The following is a 23,365-nucleotide window of genomic DNA, read 5'->3' as shown; positions in this document are numbered from 1 at the left end:
TCATTGTTCGCAGATGACAGGATAGTGTACATAGAAAACTCTATAGACTCCACTAAAAAGCTACTTGACATAATAAGTGAATTTGGCAAAATAGCAAGGTACAAAGTCAATATTCAGAAATCAAAGGCATTTCTGTACACCAAAAATAAAATATCAGAGACACAAAATAGAAAAAAATCCCATTTACTATAGCAACAAGAAAAATAAATTACCTGGAAATAAACTTAACCAAAGAGATAAAAGGCCTATACTCAGGAAGCTACATAACACTGAAGAAAGAAATTAAGGAAGATATAAATGAATAAATAAATAAAACATATACCATGTTCATGGATGGGAAGAATCAACATCATTAAAATGTTCTTACTACCCAAAGCAATTTATAGATTAAACGCAATCCCTATTAATTTACCAGCAACGTATTTCACAGACCTAGAACAAAAACTTCAAAAATTTATATGGAACAAGAAAAGACCCCGAATAGCCACAGCAATCTTGAGACAGAAGAACTCAGTAGGAGGAATCACAATACCTGACATCAAACTATACTACAAAGCCACTGTAATCAAAACAGCCTGCTATTCACATAAGACCAGACATATAGGTCAATGGAACAGAATAGAGATCCCAGAAATAAACCCTGGTCTATATGGCCAACTAATATTTGACAAAGGGGGAAGGAACACAAAATGGAATGAGAAGAGCCTCTTCAACAAATGGTGTTGGGAGAACTGGACAGGGACCTGCAATAAAATTAAACTAAACCACCAATTTACACCACACACCAGAATACACTCAAGATGGATCAAAGACTTAAATGTAAGATGTGACACCATAAAAGTCCTAGAGGAAAACATATGCAGGAAAATTTCAGATAACCCACGTAGCAATATTTTCACTGATACATCTCCTAAAGCAAGGGAAATAAAGGGAAGAATAAACAAATGGGACTACATCAAACTAAAGAGTTTCTGCTCAGCAAAAGAAAAGATCAGCAAGATGAAGAGGGAACCAACCATATGGGAAAACATACTTGCCATTGATACCTCAGACAAGGGATTGATCTCCAAAATATATAAAGAACTTACACATCTCAACACCAAGAAGACAGACAGCCCAATTAAAAAGTGGGCAACGGACCCGAACAAATACTTCTCCAAGGAGGATATACAGAGGATCCATAAGCATATGAAAGAATGCTCAACATCACTAGCCATCAGAGAGATGCAAATAAAAACCACAATGAGATACCACTTTACACCAGTCAGAAAGGCTATCATCAACAAATCAACAAACAGCAAGTGCTGGTAAGGATGTGGAGAAACGGGAACCCTAGTGCACTGTTGGTGGGAATGCAGACTGGTGCAGCCACTGTGGATAACAGTATGGAATTTCCTCAAAGAACTAAAACTGAAACTTACTTCAAACCAGTGATTCCACTCTTAGGATTATACCTGAAGAATCCTGAAATACCAATTCAAAAGAACCTGTGTACCTCTATGTTCATAGCAGTGCTATTCATAATAGCCAAGTACTGGAAACAGCTTAAGTGCCCATCTGTGGATGAGTGGATTAAAAAAACTGTGGTACATTTACACAATGGAATACTATGTAGCAGAAAGAAAAAAGGAACTTCTGCCATTTGTGACAACATGGATGGAACTAGAGAGAATTATGCTTAGCAAAATAAGTCAGGCAATGAAAGAAAAATACCATATGATCACCTAATACAGGAGACTAATGAACAACACAAACAAATGAACAAAATTGAACAAGGAACAGAGTAACAGTTATGAGGGGGGAGGGGGAGGGGGAGGGAGAGAAGGGGGATAAGTAGGGGAAGGGTTTAGTAAAGCAACTAGTATAAATAACCCATGGACATGGACAACAGTGTGGGGATTGACTGTGGGAGAAGGTGTGGGCTGGGGGGGGGAACAATGAGAAAAAAAGTGGGACAACTGTAACAGAAAAACAATACAAATAAAATTTAAAAATATATATGAACCATATTCTTGAGGTACTTAGAAGTAGTTAGGGAGATAAAACTAACAAAACATCATACAATTAAAGAATAATACAATTAAATGTAAATATTATAAAATATCAAATAAGTTACAGTATTTAGGGGAAGCCTTTATCTCTCAGCTCCAGTATACTGACTTGTTGATTAGCATAATAAACAGATGGGGAGAAAAAAATCTCTCAAACTGCTCTTACTAAGCCTTCAGAGGTCTAGTTTTGATGCTGCCTGCCAGATAGAAATTGATGTAGAAGGGGAAACATTCTGTATTTACTTCTGAAAATTAAGACAGGATGGGAGAATGTGTTTGAGAGGTGAACATATGTGAATAAACATGATATAACCTTTGATTGGTTCTTGATGATTAACATTAAAATATTTCCATTGGCAAAACACAGATATGTATTTCTCACTTAATGAATCAAGCCCTACAAGTCATTTATTTCCACCTTGTTAAACCAGAAATCAAACACTGGATAAAGGTTGCATACCTAATTTGATGTATATTGATGTACTTTTCTCTTTTGCAGGGTCGCTATGGCAACTGCATCTTCTCAAGTTCTGATTCCAGACATCAATTTTAATGACACCTTTGAAAACTTTGCTTTAGATTTTTCCAGAGAAAAGAAACTGCTGGAGGGGCTAGATTATTTAACAGGTGTGAAAATACTATGTTTCTTTTCCCATTTTAATTCTTTTGTTGTGTTTTTACTTCAAAATAATCTGAAAAAGACAATATCATTAAAATGCTTTTATAACCTATAAAATGATATATGTATCTTTCTAGGGAGAACACATTTTAGTTCATGTAATGAAAAGGAAAGATGATTTGTCAAATACTTCTAGGGGCAGAATAAATATACCATCCATACTTAAAGGTAAAAAACAAGAAGTTGCTGATGGATTTCTCCTTGTGAGCCTATCAGTAATATATTGTTACTCGTTATGAGGGTAGAACTCAGGTGACAATTATAGAATATTAGAGAATGTCCCACATAGGTACAGATACCACTCAAATTGTTTTAAGGAAACTTAATGATTATAAAATCAGGAAGAAAAATGTGAGAACTACCTGACTTGCAGATAGTTTTATAAAATGAGGGAATACAACCAGCCTTTTAAAAATGCTGGCTATATTCAGGATTATTTGAACGATCATTTTATGAGGGAAATACACACATATAGTAACTTTGTATTTGTAGTTATTTTTGTTAATATATTAAAATAATTGTCATTTATTGAACATCTACTTTATGCCAGACACTGTATATTAATTTTATGTCATGAGTCCCTGCAACAAATCTATGATGTAATTATCATCCCTATTTTACAGATGAGGGAACATATATTATTTTGCAGATGGCTATACTGCCAAACTTATTTTGAAATAAAAAGAAATAGGTTTAAGGTCATGTAATAAGAAAACTGTGTGACCAGTTTGGTCTAATATTTACATGTGTTGTGCAGACAGAGTAGACAATTGGTTATTCATCTTAATAACTTAGGCTTATATCTTTGACTAAAATATATTTATCATTGAAGCAAAAGTGAGTTGGGGGAACTTGAGCTCTTAGCTCTTTGCTTCAGGTTGTATTATGTGCAATCTAAAATTGTTTATTAAAACCTCTCCATGACATGTTGGATTGGGTGGCATGAGTAATGATTGTAAAATTCCAGAACAGAGAGTGTGCTTTCCTTACCTTCTTTTCCACCTTTCCCTACAGCCCCAAACCCACCATCTATCCGAGAAGAACTCTGTACTGCCTCCCATGACACCATTACAGTCCACTGGATCTCGGATGATGAGTTCAGCATCAGCTCCTATGAGCTTCAGTACACCATATTCACTGGCCAGGCTAACTTCATCAGTAAGTCATGGTGTAGTTGGGGCCTGTGGCCAGAGATAAGGAAATGTAAGGAAGCAGTAAGCTGCTCAAGATTGGCCGTGGCGCCACGAGGCAAGTGTTTGTAAGACATGTTAGGTTGTTTAGAACAGTGTTTCGTAGACAATGTAAGCTCCCCCAGGGCACTGCAAAGGGCATTCTGAAGTGTTGCCCATCAGCAGGTTGTCAGTTTTCTTGCAGAGCAGTCACTGGGGCCACTCCCATTTGTTTATGTAATTCTTAGCCTTTCCTCAATTAATCCATGTCACCCCACTCTCCCAAGTTAGGACAGAGCTCATAATTCATTCCTGGGTAGTTAAGTCACCATCATTGCTTATTCTATACGTGTGAACATCTCTCCTTGACTCTTCTTCCACTTCATTATCTTGTCTCTGTCACTCTCCCCTTGATTCCTTCTCCCTTTCCTCCAAGAATTACACCAAATATAAAACTGTGTCAGTGGGCCACAAAATGAAAGATGTTCCAAAAGCAGTCATTTAGCTCTCATGTTATGGTTTCACCTCTGATGAATTGGAGTAAGAACTTATCTCATTGATTGCCAGACAAGAGAGTCTGAAGTGCAAGTTCTCCTCGATGCACTGGAAAAAAATGGAAATGAAAGCAGAATTAAAGCTGGATTAAAGACTGGAACTGATTCCCACCCTAAGTTTTCATCTGCATAGCTACAAATTAGTTTTTGATTTTTTTTTTTTACCTGTGTGTTTGTGATTCTGTTTCTGACTTCACAGGCTTGCTTGAGTTGAGTTTTTCCAGTGAAACCCTCCCTATAGGCTTCCTTTTCCTGAACTGTGACAATTGTAGACCACATAATAGGGTGGAGAGGTGAGAAGACATTTGGGGTCAAACTCTCAAAATCACTTGCCTCGTGCAGCTCAAACCTAAGCCACTTAGCCCAGGTAGCTGTGATCCTGCGTGTTCCTTCAGTTTGTGAAGTCGCAAACTCTAAGCCTTCCAAACATGATTTTCTGCACTTGTCTTTCTTGCTCTGAAAAGTCTTAGAGCCAGCAACTGTGCTTCTTCTTCCCAATACAGAGATAAAAGTGGTATCCTGGAGTAGAGAATAAGTCCTAGAAGTGGCAAAGGTCTAATGACTGTTACCTTTATTTTCAAGTATATATAGTTCTTTGTATCAGAGAAGGAAAACTCTGACTCCAAAAAACCTCCGCTGCCTTGCGGCATACCTCTTCAGGGGAAAGGCTAAGGGAGTAAACCCCGACAGAAAATCCGGAGCCGGAGTCCCTAAGGCGGTTTGACGTTGTAGTCAACACCGGCAACTCCTGCGGCGCACCTGAAGCCAAGCTGTATTGACTCCGTCCTTCCCTTGGACCCTTCAGCTGCGAAGAGAGGGGGGGTCTGCTGCATGGGCAACAGCAGACCCTCCATATCACCCTGCCCAGGCTCTGTAGCTTCAGCTTCACTGGAGAGGACACTCCAGCGTCATCGCAAGATGTCGATTCAACACGGGAGGAGACAGATACCGTGTCATTCCCGAGTCGGACTGCACAACCATTCTCGGTGGTGCAGATAGACTCTTAAGAAGCTACACCATCGTCTCTCAAGATGGACGGCTGCCGACGACGATAGTTCTTTGTAATGAAAAGCTTAAAGGATAATTCTTTTTTTTTAGTTGGATTTTGTTTTTATTTTTTAGATTCAGGTGTTGATAGTTGTGGGTTCGTTGTCATTTTAATGTTCATAATTTTGATCTTCTTTTTCTTAAGTAAGTCCCTTTGACATTTCATATAATAATAGCTTGGTGGTGATGAGCTCTAGCTTTACTTTGTCTGGGAAGCACTTTATCTGCCCTTCCATTCTAAATGATAGCTTTGCTGGATAGAGTAATCTTGGTTGTAAGTCCTTGCTTTTCATCACGTTGAATACTCCTTACCAATTCCTTCTTGCTTGCAAATTTTCTTTTGAAAAATCAACTGATAGTCTTATAGGCATCCCTTTGTAGGTAACTCTCTGCTTTTCTCTTGCTGCTTTTAAGATTCTCTCTTTATCTTTAACCTTTGGCATTTATAATTCTTAATAGTAATTGGAGCACAGCATCTTAGAATTTGAAGGGACAATCTTAGAAGTCATTTAGTCTAATCTTCTGTTCTACCAGACACCCAGTAGATAATTATCCTGTCTCTGATTGAGTGTTTCCAGTGATGGATCGCTCACTTCTAATAGAACAGCTCATTTAATTGTTTTGCAGCTGCAAGTTATTTTCAGGTCTTGCTCTTTCTCCTAGTAAATAATGACAATAATAACTTACATGTGTATTGTTTTGCCATTTACAAACACTCTCACATACATAATCTCATTTAGTCCTCATGAGTTCTTACTTAGCCTTATGAAATAGATTATATAAATTCTATTTTATAGATGAGAAAATGGAGGCTCAACTTTAGTGAATTGCCCAGGGTCTCAAAGCTATAAACTGATGAAGTCAAGATTTGAATCCTAGCTTAATGGCCCTTGTATTAAACAACAGCTGCCAGTTATTCCTTGGCCTGCTCTTTTATGCCTCACTAGCAAACCTAATCAACCTTTCACATGACAGTTCTTCAAATAATTTTAGATAGCTCTTGTGTCCCTTCTAAATGTTCTCTTTTCCAGGCTAGACATCCTCAGTTCTTTGAATTGCTTCTGATGTTTCAGACCCTTTACCATCCTAGTATTCTTTTTATGGACTCACTCCTGTTTGTCTAAAATGCTTTATAAAATGTGCTGTGAAAAAAAGTTAATACACTCCAAAAGTAGTCTGATGAGTCCAGGGGATAGCTGGATTATTTCTCTTGTGTATTAGCGGATGCCCCTCTTCTTCTTGGAATTTTTTTTTTAAATAGTAGCCACATTGACTACTAAATGTTGGCTGAGCATATGGTCAGCTGACATCCATACAAATTTCAAATTCTATTCCTGTTCAATTGATTGTCTAAATGGAAATACAACAACTTGAATTCATCCTTATTACATTTTATCTAGTCAGCTTTGATTCCTCATTCCAGCCTGCCAATATCCTTTTGAATTAAGTTTCTGCCTCCCAATACATTTACTTCCCCTCCCAGCCTGCCTTCCATGTCTTTCCTCTGATCATTGATAGAAAAGTGGAATAGGACTGGGACACGAGCAGACCCTGAAGCAAAATTTTGGATGGCAATGGGAAGATAAGCTGAAATGTTTTACTAAGAATAAGTATGCATGAAGGTTCAAGGTCCCAATCCTACCTGCCAGTCTGGCTGGCCACTCTTGACTGAACCTCACATTTAAGAGCTACCCTCCCATGTTTTTCCACATGTTCTGTCTTTTTAAACCTTTTTACTTAGATATAGTTAAAATACAAACAGTTATATATTCGTAGATGCATGGATAAATAAAATGTGGTATATATACACACAATGGAATATTACTGAGTCTTAAAAAAGAAGGAAACTCTGCCACTTGTGACAGTATGCATGAGCCTGGATGGCATTATGCTAAGTGGAATAAGCCAGATCTAGAAGGACAGATACTATGATACAGCATATAGGGGGAATCTTAAAATAGTCAAACTCTACATTTTCTTTAACTGGAAAGTTTATCATTGTTGCTTAGAATTTTGTCACATGTAGTTCCCCTTATTATTTTGAAGTTTCTTCCTTCTTTGTAAAATAATTAATTAATTTTTTATTGTTGTTCTATTACAGTTGTCCCAATTTTTCCCCTGTTGCTCTCCACTGCCCTGCCCTCTCTTCCTTCATTTTTAACTTTATCTCCACCTTATCTAAGGTATGGAATAGTCATAAGCCAGTATTGTTTCAGATCATGTTGTTAGCTGAATGAGAATTCCAGCAGATGTTTGGATGATTGTCTTCTCCATTACTGTATATCTTTCCTCTGTTTCAATTTTGTGTTTTGTGTTATGAAAGTTCTGGCTATAACCTGTGTCTGGCTAAGAAGTCTGTAACATACTACTGCAAAGATGTAACTTCTGTTTCCCCTCCTTTTCTTTTTCATGGGAATGCTTTCCACCACACATTTACACTCAGGTTTATGGATTTCCATATTGCGGCCTTTCCCTTTGAACAAAGTATATAATTCCATTACCATAATTCAATCATAAATACCATCTCACCAAGACTCAGGCATACCTAGAGGATCATATATTTACCTTTATTAAATTTAGAAATGATTTCAAAATTACAGAAAAATTTCAAGACCAGCACAAAGAATACCCAAATACTATTTACCCAGATTCAACCATTGTTAATATTTTGCCCAATTTCCTTTATCATTTGCCGGCTTTTTCTATGCCTCTCATTTTTCTTAACCATTTGTAAGTAAATTGCATACATGATGGCCTTTTACCCCTAAATTCTTCAGTGTTTCCTAGGATAAGGAAATTCTCTTACATAACCACAGTACGGTTATCAACTTTAAGAGATTTAACATTGGTGCAATACTTTTATCTAACTCACCATTTATATTCCAATCTTGACAGTTGACCCAATAATATCCTCTATAATATATAAAGGACCCAATATTGTCCTTTATAGTCTAGGATTAGGTATTGCATTTAATTGTCATATTTCTTTTTTTTTTTTTAACAGTTATATAGATTTAGTTATTTGCAGATTTCTGTTGTTAAGTCTTATGCTCTTTAAAACACCCACAAACACATATCCTTGCCTACCTCTCTTCTAGACCAGGCTAGTTTTAGGAAAGTTAGAGAAACCGTTTCCCTACTTTCCAAACACACTTCAGCTTTACCAGTAGCTGCCAATCACTCAATCCTGATTGGGGAGGTCCTTTCTGTGCTGTGGTGCCCTCCAGCTCTCAATGCAGAACCGCCTGGATTCTCAGCCTCCTTGCAAACTGCCTTCTTCCTGCAAACCACATGGATCTTCTCTCCTTCTCAAAACTGCATGGCGAGAGCCTCTTAAAGCAGCCTGGAGACCCCTTCTCCAAGCCACATGGAGAAGGCCCCTTCACCAAGCCACGTGGAGGGAGCACACGAGAGAGCGAGAGAGCGAGAGCCCGAGAGCGAGAGCGAGAGAGCGTGCGAGCGAGATTGCGAGAGAGAGCTAAAATGTCCGCAGCTGCTTATATATCCCTGACTGCGTCCTCTGACACAGTGGGCATTGCAAACATTCTGACCATTCACAGAACCCCACGTAGGCTCTGTGTGCTTTCCATACCATCCCCTGGTTCAAGACTCCTCCCATCTACCTGAGGCTTTGGATGCATTAAAGCCATTTTGCATAAGAAAGACATTGGCCACCAGCCTCAGGCATGTGGAGGCATTATGAAAGCTGCTTCCTTCTCCCCATCCCCCAGCAGCAAACTCTGGGGATTTTTGGACTCCCCTGTTTCTGTAACAGTTTCCCCCCTTTCAGACTAAGACCCTTTATAATCTTATAAAGGACAATGGGCGAAGGTCTCATGCTCCTCTAACTGCTTCCTGCTGGACATGGTCGTCGTCCTACCTACCCTTGGGTCTAGAAATCCCTAATAAGAGTGGGGATGTAGGGGAGGGTGCCCTTCCCACATGGGGAAGAATCTTGCAGAGTCCAGGTCAGTTGGCTATTCCTGGGTAGCAGCATGCTTGGTTTCCAAGGGCTGGTACTGCTGGACAAGCTGGCATTCTTGTCGTATTCTGAGGGCAACAGATTTGGCAACAGGGTTAAAAAAACACAATTCAACCTATAACCACTATATACAAAAGTTAGGGATTAATTTTTCAATGTCCCACATTAGAAAAAAAGAAATGGCTTCTTTGGAGGAAGGTGTGCAGGGCATGTCACACCTGTCCAAAGCCCTTTTGCCCACTATACTTAGCTTGGGCTGAGGGGTATAAATTTTGGATTTCCCCCCTCTCAGACCTCTGGGCCTTTTCTGTCCAAGCCATTACAACAGAAAAGAAACCAGTTTTAAAGTGAAGCCCACAGACCATCCCATACTTCACCAACTCAGCCACTTAGTTCAGCCAAACCGTTGAGTCTCAAGAGGTGGCAAGGCAGATGGGCTTCTTAAGTGAGGCCTATATGTACAGATAATCACTCAGGTAGAGATCAAAGGCTTATGCCCCAAAATGGCAGTATACCTATGAGGCTCAGTGTCCAAATCACAACCTTCATGCGGGCTCTGGAGGGAGAGACCCATTTCTCCTCCTGCAGAAGTGGAGTCATTGGCTTTGCAGTCACTTCAGAGGCCATAACCCTAATTGTCATATTTCTAACCTCCTTTAATATGAACAATTTCCTCAGCTTTGTCTTTAATGACATTGACATTTTTAAGTGCCTTTTTATTTCTTTAATATGCTGTTCCTCATTTTTGGTTTATCTGATGTTTCCTCATGATTATATTCTGATGATGCATTCATGATTGGAATACCACAGAAGAGACATGTCCTTCTTAAGACATCACATCTGGAGGCACATCATATCCACTTTTCCTTCATTGGCAATGCTAATTTTCATCACCTGGTCAAAGGTGTTGACTGATATGTTCACTGGGTACTGTTTTCCTTTTGCAACTAATAAGCAATTTGTGCAGTAATACTTTAAGATCATGAATATATCTTGGTTCATCATCAAACATGTCCCATCATCACTCCTGTTTTAACCTCAGTCAATAATTCTTGCCCGATCAGATCTTTGCTCTGATGATTGCAGTGATGATTTTCTAACTGAGCATTCCCTCCTGCATTTGCAAGCTGGCACTCTGCATTCTACTGTAAACAAAAGCCCCACCCTCTACTTGTTTGTTTATTAATCTGCATATTGGTATGGACTCCTGAATTCTTTTTTCAATGGTTGATAATTATTTACTGTCCTTACTTATTTCAGTACTCAGATTGCTTAGATTTAGCCAATGGAATCTGACTCCTGGGTCTATATTTTCCCATCATTTTCTTGAGCACTTCCTTACTTTCCAACATAGCAAGAGGTTCTGGGCTAATTTTGAATTTATCCTGCCCAGTTTTTAATAAGCCATTTTCCTAACAAACCCTGGTTCCTTTTAGGAGGAGAATGTTATTAGAGACCAAGATGTGGAGACTAGAAATACACACATCCACCCATGTACATATACATATACACACATAATACAGGGTGGGCAAAAGCAAATTTACAGTTGTTCATATGGAAAATAATATAATAATTAATAAATAATAGTACAAGATTAAACTCTTTCATGTACTCACAACTGTAAACCTACCTTTGCCCTCCCCTATATATATACACATATACTTAACATGTGTGTACATATGTATGCACATGCACATACACATACATATATATTTTTTAGATATCATGAGTTTCTACCAGTACCTCCAATTCCAGTCCATCCCCACAGGTTCTTTCTTACCTTTCCCAATTTCATATTTATATATTCCTACTTCAACAATGAGAACCCTGGCTCCCAACATCAATACATGTACTCATCTACTCACTCCCATAATATATCAACAATAGCTTCAGAATTTGCTTTGCCCACACCACTACAAAATCAAACAATAGTTCAAAACTTGTTTGCAATTCTCCTCTTGCCCCCATCCCTTTGGTGTGGTTATTTTTAATCTGAAAATGCAGTTGGGTTCATTGTTTCAGTTTGCCTACAGTTTTAGTCCTCAGCCTTCCCGTATCCTTTTAATTCTGTTTCCCCACTCCCATCCCTTGTAGGTAATCAACTTCATTATTTTCTGCTTTTTCCTTCCTGTTGTTATTGCTGTTTTATAATTCCAGGCAAATGTATGTATGTTTTCTTATTTGCCTTTCTTTATTGAAAAAAAGCATATTATATATATATATATATATATATATATGCTCTTATATAATTTACTTTATTCAATTAACAATATACCCTGGAAATTACTGTATATCTACTCCTAGAGATCATCCTCATACTTTTTTACAGCTACATAATACTTCATTGTGAAATCTGTTTTGTTTTGCATTGCTGTAAGTATGTCTGGAAGGTCATATATTTCCTTCTTTGTATTAAAATTCCATATATAGTTTATTATTCATACTATGCATTGGTACATAGGCAGCCAAACCCTCAAACACTGTCTCTGATTTGTGTCCTTTATTGTCTTTTCCTAAGAATCATTAAGCATTTGCCCCAATTATTCTTCTTTCTATAGCATATCTGTTTGCCCTCCACTGTGCTTCTTTTTCTAGTTTTAATTCAGAATTTTTATACTTGCCACTCAAATTAGTTATAAACCCTCCAGATCAGATTGCTTTAAAAAATTAATTTGTTTTTATTTTCAACCTCACTTAATCCATTTACTACAGCTGCATAGAACTGACTAAATCCGCTGCTCATTTTCATTGCCCTTCCCTTTCTGCCCTCTGATAGATTGTGTTTAAAAAGCAGTAGTGTCTGAAAACAAGATAACAGAAGAAACATAGTTAATCCACAGACTAGAATGTTGATTTTTATTAAAAGTTAGCCAAATACTTGTTTTTAATTATGTACATTTTTCTCTGTTTAAGTCAATGTTTATGGTCTAAAGATTTTCAAAGGCAGAAACCTAGCTCTCTTATCCTTTTCCCTACTTGGACAGAAGATTCCAGACAACAGTGTATTTCTGGGCCATCCAACCTTGAATGGCTATTGGAATCAGAACCCAGAAGGGATAAAACTGTAGTGTCAAGTGAAGAGATGATATTTTGCTTTGGTTATCATGTCACCTCCTTGGCTTCTCTGTGATACCTTGAAGTCCAACTAGTCTTGGAAGTAAGAATGAGGATGGAGTAAGATAATTGAGTCATAAGCCCTGAAAGAGTTGTTACCTTACAGAGACAACAAAACATTGTTGTTCACCCTGTGACTTGTGATGTAGTGGAGAGAACAGCACACTAGGAATAAAGTGATCAGGGTTTTACTCTCATCACCATCACCAGTTCTCTGTGGCTTTGGGCAAGTCACTTTTCTTCTTTGCATTTTAGTTTCCCATTTGTGAAATGAGGGAAACATGGTTCTAGGTGTCCTTTCAGCTTTGAGGTTCAATATTCCTGTGCTCTGCACAGGACTGCTTCATCCATACGAGGCCAGACTCAGCTCTCAGAGGATTGGACCTTTGTGAAGAAGATCTAGAGACTCCACAAAAGATATGTTTCTGTGATTTTTGTAGGGTACTTTTTCCTATATTATTTGGAAGAAAATTGGAGTAGCCTAACTTTTACTAGTGATTGTATTTAATTATCAGAAGCAAGGTATCAGATATGAACCTAGCTGTATGGGAGGAAGGAAACAGAGGAGGTTTATATCACTATGTCTTCCGGGAATCAAAAGGAAACAAACTAAAATTCACTTTTGTTGAGCTTATGATGAATTTTCAGTGTGCTTCTTATCCTATTTCTGTTACCTTCTGGTTAATGTCCTTGTCTTTCCACGTGTTACAGGCCTGTATAATTCGGTGGATAGCTGGATGATTGTGCCCAACATTAAGCAGAACCATTACACAGTACACGGACTCCAGAGTGGGACACGCTACATCTTCATTGTTAAAGCCATAAACCAAGCAGGCAGCCGGAACAGTGAACCTACCCGACTGAAAACAAACAGTATGTTATGGTGATTGTGAAAGGAGACACCAGAATCCCCTCTGTGCTGGGGAATACACTTAGCCTGAGCAGACATCCACAGCTGTTCAAGAAAGCAGAGGCCTGAGATAGAGGAGCTTTACTGTTATAGTTTGTGCTCTGGTCAAGGGGTTTGTTCAAACCTTTGGAATATATATGGACACAGATATACATAGAATAGCTGGTGGATTGGGAAGATGTTATTTAAGAATTTTTCGTTGCACCCTACCCTCATGCTTGGGGGAGAGTTGGGTAAAAGAGTACTACAGACATGTGCTGCTTAACAATGGGGAAACATGCTGAGAAATGAATCATTAGGTAATTTCGTAATTGTGAAAACATCATTGATAATACTTACAGAAACCCAGATGGTATAGCCTACTCCACACCTAGGCTATATGGTATACCACTGTCCTATATATGATTCATCATTAAGCGAAACGTCGTTTTGTGGAGCATGACTATATTTGTGATAATCTGGTAAAATTCTACTATAGAGAAGCCATACTTGTTAGAACACTTTTGACTGCAAATGACAGAAAATTCAATTAACTTAGCTTAACAAATAGTTGTTTGTTAGTAGCTTAAACAAAGTATTTTTTTCTCTTTCTAATATAGCAAGAGGTTTGAAGGTAGGGCTGTTACAGCAGTTTTGTGATGCTGTAAAAGACCCAGGCTCCTCTTTTTCTATATTGGCTTTTTGCCACATGATCACAGTATGGCCAATGCAACCTCTAGATGTCATACATTATTTTCTTTCAAGATAGGAAGAAGGGGAAAGGGTTAGTGTAAATGATGAGTATTCCTTTTATCAAGAAAACATGCACTTTCTCAGAAGGTTCTCCCACCCTGTCTGACTTCTGCTTCCAACTACTTACATCTTATTAGCTACCTGTAACAACAAGGGAGGCTGAGTGCTGGAGTATTTAGCTTTTCTGGCCTCTATAGTGAAAGCGAGTAAGGGAGAAAAAGTAGGGAATGGATGTTGTGTTCGCCAATAATGTCTGTCACACACGAATTTTGTATAATACAGCTCTTGACACACACAGCAATTGGTTCTTAGTAACTTGGTTTAATCATATGACTATAAGGAATTCTCTGTTGTGAATGATCCTATCCAACAAATATTTTATCTGGTTATTGATGACACAATAGTCACTCTAATGAAGTTACCTAATTATATTATTTACATCTCAGTTGTAAGAGGGCAAAAAAAAAATTGTCCTGTTGCTGAGTTATTCTGAACTTTGTTCTATCACCCAGCAGCAACTATTTCATCAATTCTCTCACTTTGTCTCACCTTAAACACTTCTTTCCCTAAAATCCATTCAAATACCAAATCATGCATTGAAATAAAAGCAGTACAGAACACATTTGAGATCCTGAGAGTCCTCTTTTAATTTGACAATATATGAAGGGGGAAGTATATTCTTATTTTATTGAAAATAGTGTCTTCTAACCCTGGCTAGTGTGGCTCAGTAGATTGAGTGTCGGCCTGTGAACCAAGTGTCACTGGTTCTATTTCCAGTCGGGGCACATAACTAGGTTGCACGTCAGGTCCCCAGTTGGGGGTGCGAGTAAGAGGCAACCACACAGTGATGTTTCTCTCCCTCTCTTTCTCCTTTCCTCTCTCTCTAAAAATAAATAAAAAATAAGTAAATAAATAAACAAACAAATTTAAAAAAAATAAAATAGTGGCTTCTGTGGGGTAAAATGGGACAACTGTAATAGAACAAGAATAAAAAATGGGAAAATAGAAGAAAATGATAGTGTCTGACCTGCTTCCTTAATATAATCAAACAGCAGCCAACTTGCACTGACCCAAGAATAATCATCACATTGAGGCTTCTCTGGTAGTAATGTTCCTGGAGGACTAAGAACTCTTAAATAAATCCTCATGCATTTTCTTTTTTCTACTTTTTTCAGGCCAACCCTTTAAACTGGATCCCAAAATGACTCACAAGAAGTTGAAGATCTCCAATGATGGATTGCAGATGGAGAAGGATGAAAGCTCTCTGAAGAAGAGCCATACCCCAGAGAGGTTCAGTGGCACAGGGTGCTATGGGGCAGCAGGAAATATATTCATTGACAGTGGCTGTCACTACTGGGAGGTGGTCATGGGTTCCTCAACGTGGTGAGTGGATCTCACTTTTCTTTTCTCTCCCTTGTTGTTAGGCTTCTGGGAGAAACATTTCTATAACACAAACATAATACCAGTAAGTCACGGTTAAAATACCATGATGAAAACTACTCCTAGAAAAATATGCCAGCTTTTTAAAATAAAATAATGGAAAATATACTGAGCTAGGAGTTGGAAATTACTACATCACTCTAATTGCTAACGTTTTAAAGCTCTAGTAGTATCAACATTATGGATCTAACTATAAACCATTTAAAGAAGAAACATGTGTCCTATTTCTTATATAGTCTGTATAGTATTAAGCACAACTCAACTCATTAATAAATGTTTATTTCTGTCTCCTTTCCACTGTCTCACAGGTATGCAATTGGCATTGCTTACAAATCAGCTCCCAAGAATGAATGGATTGGCAAGAATGCCTCTTCATGGGTTTTTTCTAGATGCAACAGTAACTTTGTAGTGAGACATAACAACAAAGAAATGCTGGTGGATGTACCCCCACAGTTGAAGCGTCTGGGTGTCCTTCTGGACTATGACAACAACATGCTGTCTTTCTATGACCCAGCTAACTCTCTTCATCTTCATACTTTTGATGTGACCTTCATTCTTCCAGTTTGTCCAACATTCACAATCTGGAACAAATCCCTTATGATCTTGTCTGGCTTGCCTGCCCCAGATTTTATTGATTATCCTGAGCGCCAGGAATGCAACTGCAGGCCTCAAGAATCCCCTTATGTTTCTGGGATGAAAGCTTGCCGTTAAGTTTCAAGTGAGCATATAATTCATTGGCTTTCCAGTTCAGCAGTTCTTCCTCTCCTAAACTTCAGTTAGTGTCCAATATACAAGATAAAAAATAAAGTTCATTTGCAGCATCCAAAATAACTAGATATTATAGATTTAATTTTTGTGCATCAAAGCTTGTATTTCAATTAATGTTTTGAGTTTCTCAGAACAAATTATCTGGGTTCAAGCCATTGGAGAAAAAATTTAGAGAATGCCTCTTTTGTCATTGGAGAACTAAAAATTTTCAGTGATTTAGAAGTATAAATTGTACTGAAAGAAATTAGGGCAATTCTTGGTAAAAATGTAGAATGATACTCTGAACGAGGGGTTAGCCAGCCAGAAAGGAGGGTGTCAGCTTTTCTAGTACTGGCCAATTTGGCCTAGTAGAATTTTGAAGTGTTTAAATGATTGCTTATAATAATAGATTATAATAGAAATCTATAATCAAGGATTTGTTATAAAGAAAATATGTATATGTATATAATTATAAAATGAATAAACTGTATTTATTCATTTTATATGTTTCATATACATAATAAACTTTTTAATTTGTTCATTTGGGTGAGAAATATACTGGAAGGGAAAATAAATTATACCATTCATTTTTGTCCCCTACAGGGAACATCAAAATCAGTCAACATTACTCACCTCTCTCCATTCGTCCCTCTTTCCCCCCTTCTGTCACATTCATACACATGCAATAATGATGTAGATGATAGGAAGAGCTCTAGGTTGAATTAGGATAGATTGAGGGACAATACTGCACAAGAGATACTATTGCTAGATAGAAAGTTGATCCAGACAGAAGTGTTATATGTAGCAGTTTCATCGATACTACCTAATAGAGGAGGTTCCTTTGAATTGTTAAAAATTCTGTCACAGGATATTTCAAAACATAGGTTTATTTTTCGATCTCAAGTACATACAGTCACTAAAATTATGCTAAAAAATAATGGATGTTCTTTAAGAACCTTCTTTATTTAATCAGAATGGAGTGTTATAGATATAACTATTTGCACATAAATGTACTTGAATTTTCTTAAGAATGCCTGAAAACAATTTGTCTTCTTAAACAGGTTAAATAGTTACTCCTTTTGCATTCTTGTTTATACTCTTTATCTGCTTATCCAACCCTTCATTGCAAATGCAGTTATAAACTTCACCCCAGTCCTCATCACTACTGTTGAAGGGAATCAAGCTTTATGGTCGGTGCTTTTGTCAATTTCACTGCAGGGATTAGGGATGTCAGAACCAGAACTTTTTCCTTTCCAGGAACTGAGTCTGCTTCAAGGAATCTGCTTTTGGGGATTTGTGAAAACATTACTGTTATACAAAGTGGTAGCTGTAATAAGCCCCCAGATTGGAGACTTGAAACAAAGCCAAAACTTCTTTCCTCTTTCTTTCCAATACCTTGGTGGATATTGATTCATTCAACAAACTACTGGATGCCAGGTACCACACTGCTGCTGAAATACTGATAAAACCCAGTTTCTGCTGTCAAACAGCTTACTATTTTATAGGAGAGATGAAGTAGCTATATAAATCCTCTAAATAAGACTTTTGTATTGTCTGTTCACCTAACATGGAAAGCAAGCTGGAGGCAGATACAGATAGCAGGCTCAAACTTAAATATCTAGTAACAAAGTGAGTTTTTTGGTTAAAAAAAAATGTACTTACTGCTAAATCAGAAAATGAGCAACCTCAATAAGATTATGCAGTGCTGGGAAATAGCTTTCTGTAATGGAGAGCTCATTGCCTTTAGAAAAAAATAGTCATTGTTCCTCTGCCATTTACTAGCAGTATTACCTAGGGCAAGTACTTCATTTCTCTGAGATTCTGTTGCCTCTTTTGTAAAGTACCTATCCAACAAGGCTGTTGCAAAGATTTTAAAAGATAGCACATGTAAACTGCAGAGCACAGCACCTGGCATTTAGTTAAGTGTATAATGATTATTAAACCACCCCCACCTCTCCAAGCCCCTGCCCCATTAGTGTAGTGGTGCTTTGAAATGTATGCCTTTCATTTCCAAGTTACTCTGGTCTCCCTTATGGCATATCCTCAAATTCTTAAACAAAACAAATGATTTCCCCCACTTCATAAAACCTTTCACTGTCCCCATCCCACCCTGTAGCACTCAATAGAAGGTCCCAATTACTTAAGGTTTGGCTTTTCAGGTCTCTGTGTTTTCCCAGCTTCATCTTTCATGTCACTTTCTCCCTCACAGTGGTTACCCTAGCGCAGCTTAACTATTTACATAAGTTGTTCTCTGGGCCTAGAACAGAGACATTATAACATTTTTTGACATCCACGGGAAATAAACAGTAGTAATGTTTCTCAAGGGAATAGAATGAAAATACTATAAGTGCAAAAAAAAAAAAAAAAAAAAAAAAACACCAAACTTCTCCAGCTCCACCCCAGTCCAATTTCCTTTACCTTGTCCTTGGGTCTCCCAGCCATTTATTTTTTGCGCCCTTTAGATTTCAGTGCCTTGAGACAAACTTTCAACTTCCCCATCCTACTTTTGAGTCTGTCCTGGACTACCTTTTCCCATCCTCACCCCTCTTAAATTAACTTCTGACCCTCTAGATTGGGTATGTTCTTCTCTTCCCATGACATCCTGAACATTCCCACCCCGCCTTCCTCAGTAATAATCATACTGGATAGCAATGTTTTTCAGAGTGTGGTCCTGAGACCACTTGTTAGAATCACTTTTGGTGTTTGTTAAAATAATTGATCCCTAGAACACACTCATGGTCTACTTAATTAGAGTATCTGGACACATGGGTGAAATTTTACCTTTTTTACAAACTTTACATTTTTTACAAGCTCTTCAGGTAATTCTGATGCACACAAATGTATAATGTATAATAATCATCTTCCCTACTAGACTATGAACACCTTGAGGGAAGGGACTGTGTCTTTTGTTTTTGTTGTATTTTTAACACCTGACATAGTGTGTGGAACAGAACAATTGTCTGGCTAGTCTTTATTGAACAAATGTATAAATGAATGAATAAGTGAATAATCTAAGTTACCGGTGTTTATTGTCCTGGGCAAAAAAAGCTTGATTACATCTCCATTTGAGTTATACTGGTGTTATTTTGCAGATTTCCCAGGACTCATATACATAAATGAGTATCGTCCTCCTCAAAAGTTCTTTGGTAATTGACTTGGGGAATTGTCTGGAGTATGTGGCACCCTCTTTTCAATCACTTTTCAATATTCCAACTTTGAAGTTTTGGTTATAGTCAAAAATCACTCAGAGCTACGCCTACTGAATAAAGTAGAAAATAAAACCGGGTTTGAGGTAAGCACTGAAGTTTCTGAGTCAACTAATGAAATGAAAATTATTTTCCAAGAAACAACATGATAACAAGGTACTCAGTGAAAGTGTGGTGAGTCCCAGATATTTACTTCAGTAAACTTAAGACTTTCATAGGATACTGGCAATGCCAGGAACCTTAAGAGAAGTCATTGAGTACCTTCAGCTGAATCCAGTTGAATAAAGGGAATAAGACCTGTATTTAATACCTTCAAGGAAGGTAACTCCGTAAGTTTTCATTGTTGCTCTACTAAATTGATTCTACCACAGTCCTTTCTGCTAGCAAATCATTCTGTCTACAATTTATGCTTATTTCCACTTTTATACTGTCTTATTGAAGAAAGCACAAAAATAATAAAAAATAAGGTTAAAACTGTTTTGAGTATATGAAAGAAAATTTAATGCTACATTGGGGTTCTGGCTTCTTGTAAGTAAGAGTAACTGCATCTGTCTATGTTTTTTATCATGCAATTACATTGTGTAATTTTGGATGCAGTGATATTCAGATGGCAGCAAAATCACTCACATATTCTTTTCAGCTAAAATACACTAGGTGAATTTTCTAAGTTTCCATGGTTTACATATTTATATATGACTATATGGAGCAATCCATGGATGGACTTCTTAAAAGGTTCCAACATTTGACACCCTTTCCTTCACAAAATGGATAATGTGAGCCTGCCTGATGGATAAGAACCACTCCCTCAATTACTTCAATCCCTGAAGCCAATTGCAGCCTTGGAGCAATTGGGCTGTATTTGGCTGTGTATTACAGGTTGGCCAGGTTGAATGCCATCAGGTCAGGTAAAACTGCTTTTTATAGTCTCATCTTCCAGCTTCAGACAAATGCTGTGTTTTTGTTCGCTAGAATATTTATTAGACTACTGTTGGACTATTTTTCATTAAACATTGTACCCCAAGATTGTTTTTACTGAAAACTGGCCCAATAGTGCCTCTCCTAGTGACATAAATCTGAGCATCTGTGGATTACACAGCCTCATCCCTCTGAAGCATCCCAACCCATCCAAAATGCTATATTATGAATTTAATAAATATATATGTATTAATGAGTTTTTGATTGTCTCTTACTGGAGTTTAAAGTGGGGGGAATTAAAGACAGCCACAAATTACTGGAATTGTCTAAATGATTTGGGGAAAATAGGTGAAGGTTTGGGCTGAGGGGATGCAGTGCAAATGAAAATTGAGATCCAATCATGAAGAATTTGGTTTTAGGAGCAGTATACATTCAGGAAGACTAATGAAATAAATGTATAAGTCCCAAAGAAACATGGCACAATTTCAGAGTTTGAGGCAGAAGGTGAGAATTAAGGAAAAACAAAGAAAATCCCAGTGCTGGAATCTATTGATTAAGGTCAGTGTAGGGTCAGGAATGAGCTGATTTGCTATTCAACTGCTGGTTTGTAGAAGGAGCATGGGAGGGTTAGGATATGCCTGTGAACTGGGTTTGGGTATACTTGAATCAGTGGTGGTTGCACTGAGACTAAAGTGGAGTATGTAATATGAGGCGAAGCAGGCTAGTCAAGGGTGGCAGCTAGAGGAGTGACTTGAAACAGGTTGTCATACCAAGAGCCTAAAGGAACTATATTCCAAAGACAAGAAGATTAAAATACAAAAGAGTCAAGAATTTGGAATGTTGGGGGTTAGTGGTCTAATTGGAGAGCAACATGAGCAAAGGCCAAATCTAGGGCTATTACCCACAGCTAAGATTTTATATAATTTTTTCGGTGTGATTTTTTAAAGAAAGGCTGGCTCCATTTAATGTGCCAGGCCAGAGCAGAAATTGTGTCCTTTATGTTCCCCCACCTAGTAATAGGGTTGGTCCTAAAGTCTCAGGGAACCTGAACCTTCAAGTTGCAGAGATGTGGTCTGTTACAAAGATTAGGAGTGAAAGAGGCCAAGTATGTTGTTACATGGATATTGCAAATGTATATAGCATGATAAGAATGCCTCTCCTCCACTGAATTTCTAGGAGTGGAGGATCTAGGTGGTCTTCCTATAACTGTTGGGCAAAATATACAAATTATAATTGTGACTGGTCTGACTTGGTCATTCAAGAGGCATTTATTGATCACTCTTTATGGTCCAAGTGCTCTTCTCATTTCTGTGGGGGCATATTAAGATGAAAGTATTCCTAATATTTATAATTTATTTGGGTACCCAGTTTAATAATTCTTCCCAGGTAGTTCTTGATCTATAACCTTGAGTTATTAGTGGTAGCTGAAAAAAGAAGCCTTTAATGTAAATGCTGGGATAAGAATGGAAGCTCTTACCAGACTTGTACATAGGAGATACTCAGTAAATGCTGGTCAAATAGAATTAGAACCTGATAAGCAGAATGGGAAGTGGACCACCTCTTACACTGTGAGGTTTGTTTTAGGCAAACTCTGTACCACCACTCCTATAATCCCCCCAGACACATATGTCTGGTCCAGCATTCACACAACTGCCTCTCAGTAAGAGGCTATTGTTCTTTTTTTTCTTTTCTTTTTTAACAGTTTATAACCTTTTATTTCTTTCTCTTAACATAATACATTTGAATTAATTCCATGTTGTGGCACAGATCAATAGTTTGTTCTGTTTTCTTTTTTCTTATTTATTTATTTTTTATTTTTTGGTTTTTCAATTACAGTTGTCCCATTTCTCCCCCATTTCTCTCCACCACCCAGCACATCCCTTCTCCCACAATCATATCCCTCCCCATTGTCCATGTTCATGAGTAATTTATACACATTCTTTGACTAAATCCTTCCCTTACTTATCCCCCTTCTCTCCCTTCTCCCTCCCCCCTATTGACTGCTATTCTACTCTTTGTTCTATTTAGTTCTTTTGCTTGTGTTGTTGTTTAGTTTCCTGTATTAGGTGATATCATATGGTATTTTGCTTTCTTTGCCTGGCTTATTTCACTAAGCGTAATTCTTTCTAGTTTCATCCATGTTGTTGTAAATGGCAGGAGTTCCTTCTTTCTCTCTGCTACATAGTATTCCATTGTGTAAATGTACCACAGTTTTTTGATCCACTCATCTACAGATGGACACTTAGGCTGTTTCCAGCAGTTAGCTATTGTAAACAGTGCTGCAATGAACATAGGGGTGCATAAGTTCTTTTGAATTGGTGTTTCAAGATTCTTCGGGTATAATCCTAGTAGTGGAGTCGCTGGTTCAAAAGGCAGTTCCATTTTTAATCTTTTGAGGTAATTCCATACTGTTTTCCATAGTGGCTGCACTAGTCTGCATTCCCACCAACAGTGCAGTAGGGTTCCCGTTTCTCCACATCCTCGCCAGCACTTGTTGTTTGTTGATTTGTTGATGATGGCCATTCTGACTGGTGTGAGGTGGTATCTCATTGTGGTTTTTACTTGCATCTCTCTGATGGCCAATGATGTTGAGCATTTTTTCATGTGCCTATGGACCTTCTGTATGTCCTCTTCGGAGAAGTGTTTGTTCAGGTCCTTTGCCCATTTTTTAATTGGGTTGTTTGTTTTCTTGATGTTGAGTTGTATAAGCTCTTTATATATTTTGGAGATCAGTCCCCTGTCTGTGATATCATTGGCAAATATGTTTTCCCATAGAAGTTAGTTCTTTTCACATCAAACTAAAGAGTTTCTGCTCAGCA

At 37.8% G+C, this 23,365-nt stretch overlaps 1 protein-coding gene across 2 annotated transcripts in view; it reads left to right on the top strand.

Moving 5' to 3' along the window:
• The window catches only part of MID2 (midline 2), a 196,659-nt gene extending 177,864 nt beyond the window's left edge, over positions 1-18,795 (top strand). For both annotated transcript variants that reach the window (XM_090264667.1, XM_090264666.1), the window contains 5 exons: positions 2,551-2,678; positions 3,745-3,888; positions 13,308-13,469; positions 15,414-15,621; positions 15,987-18,795. In XM_090264667.1, the coding sequence (XP_090120793.1) occupies positions 2,551-2,678; positions 3,745-3,888; positions 13,308-13,469; positions 15,414-15,621; positions 15,987-16,389 (1,045 nt within the window). In that variant the 3' untranslated portion in view covers positions 16,390-18,795. The remainder of the gene's footprint in view (positions 1-2,550; positions 2,679-3,744; positions 3,889-13,307; positions 13,470-15,413; positions 15,622-15,986) is intronic.
• Positions 18,796-23,365: the final 4,570 nt, after the last annotated feature.

Source organism: Furipterus horrens, unplaced genomic scaffold (assembly GCF_987537825.1).
Source record: "Furipterus horrens unplaced genomic scaffold, mFurHor1.1.pri manual_scaffold_17, whole genome shotgun sequence".
NCBI lineage: Eukaryota > Metazoa > Chordata > Mammalia > Chiroptera > Furipteridae > Furipterus > Furipterus horrens.
The sequence above is the reverse complement of the archived record's forward strand: the minus strand, read 5'-3'. Positions and strand labels throughout refer to the sequence as shown.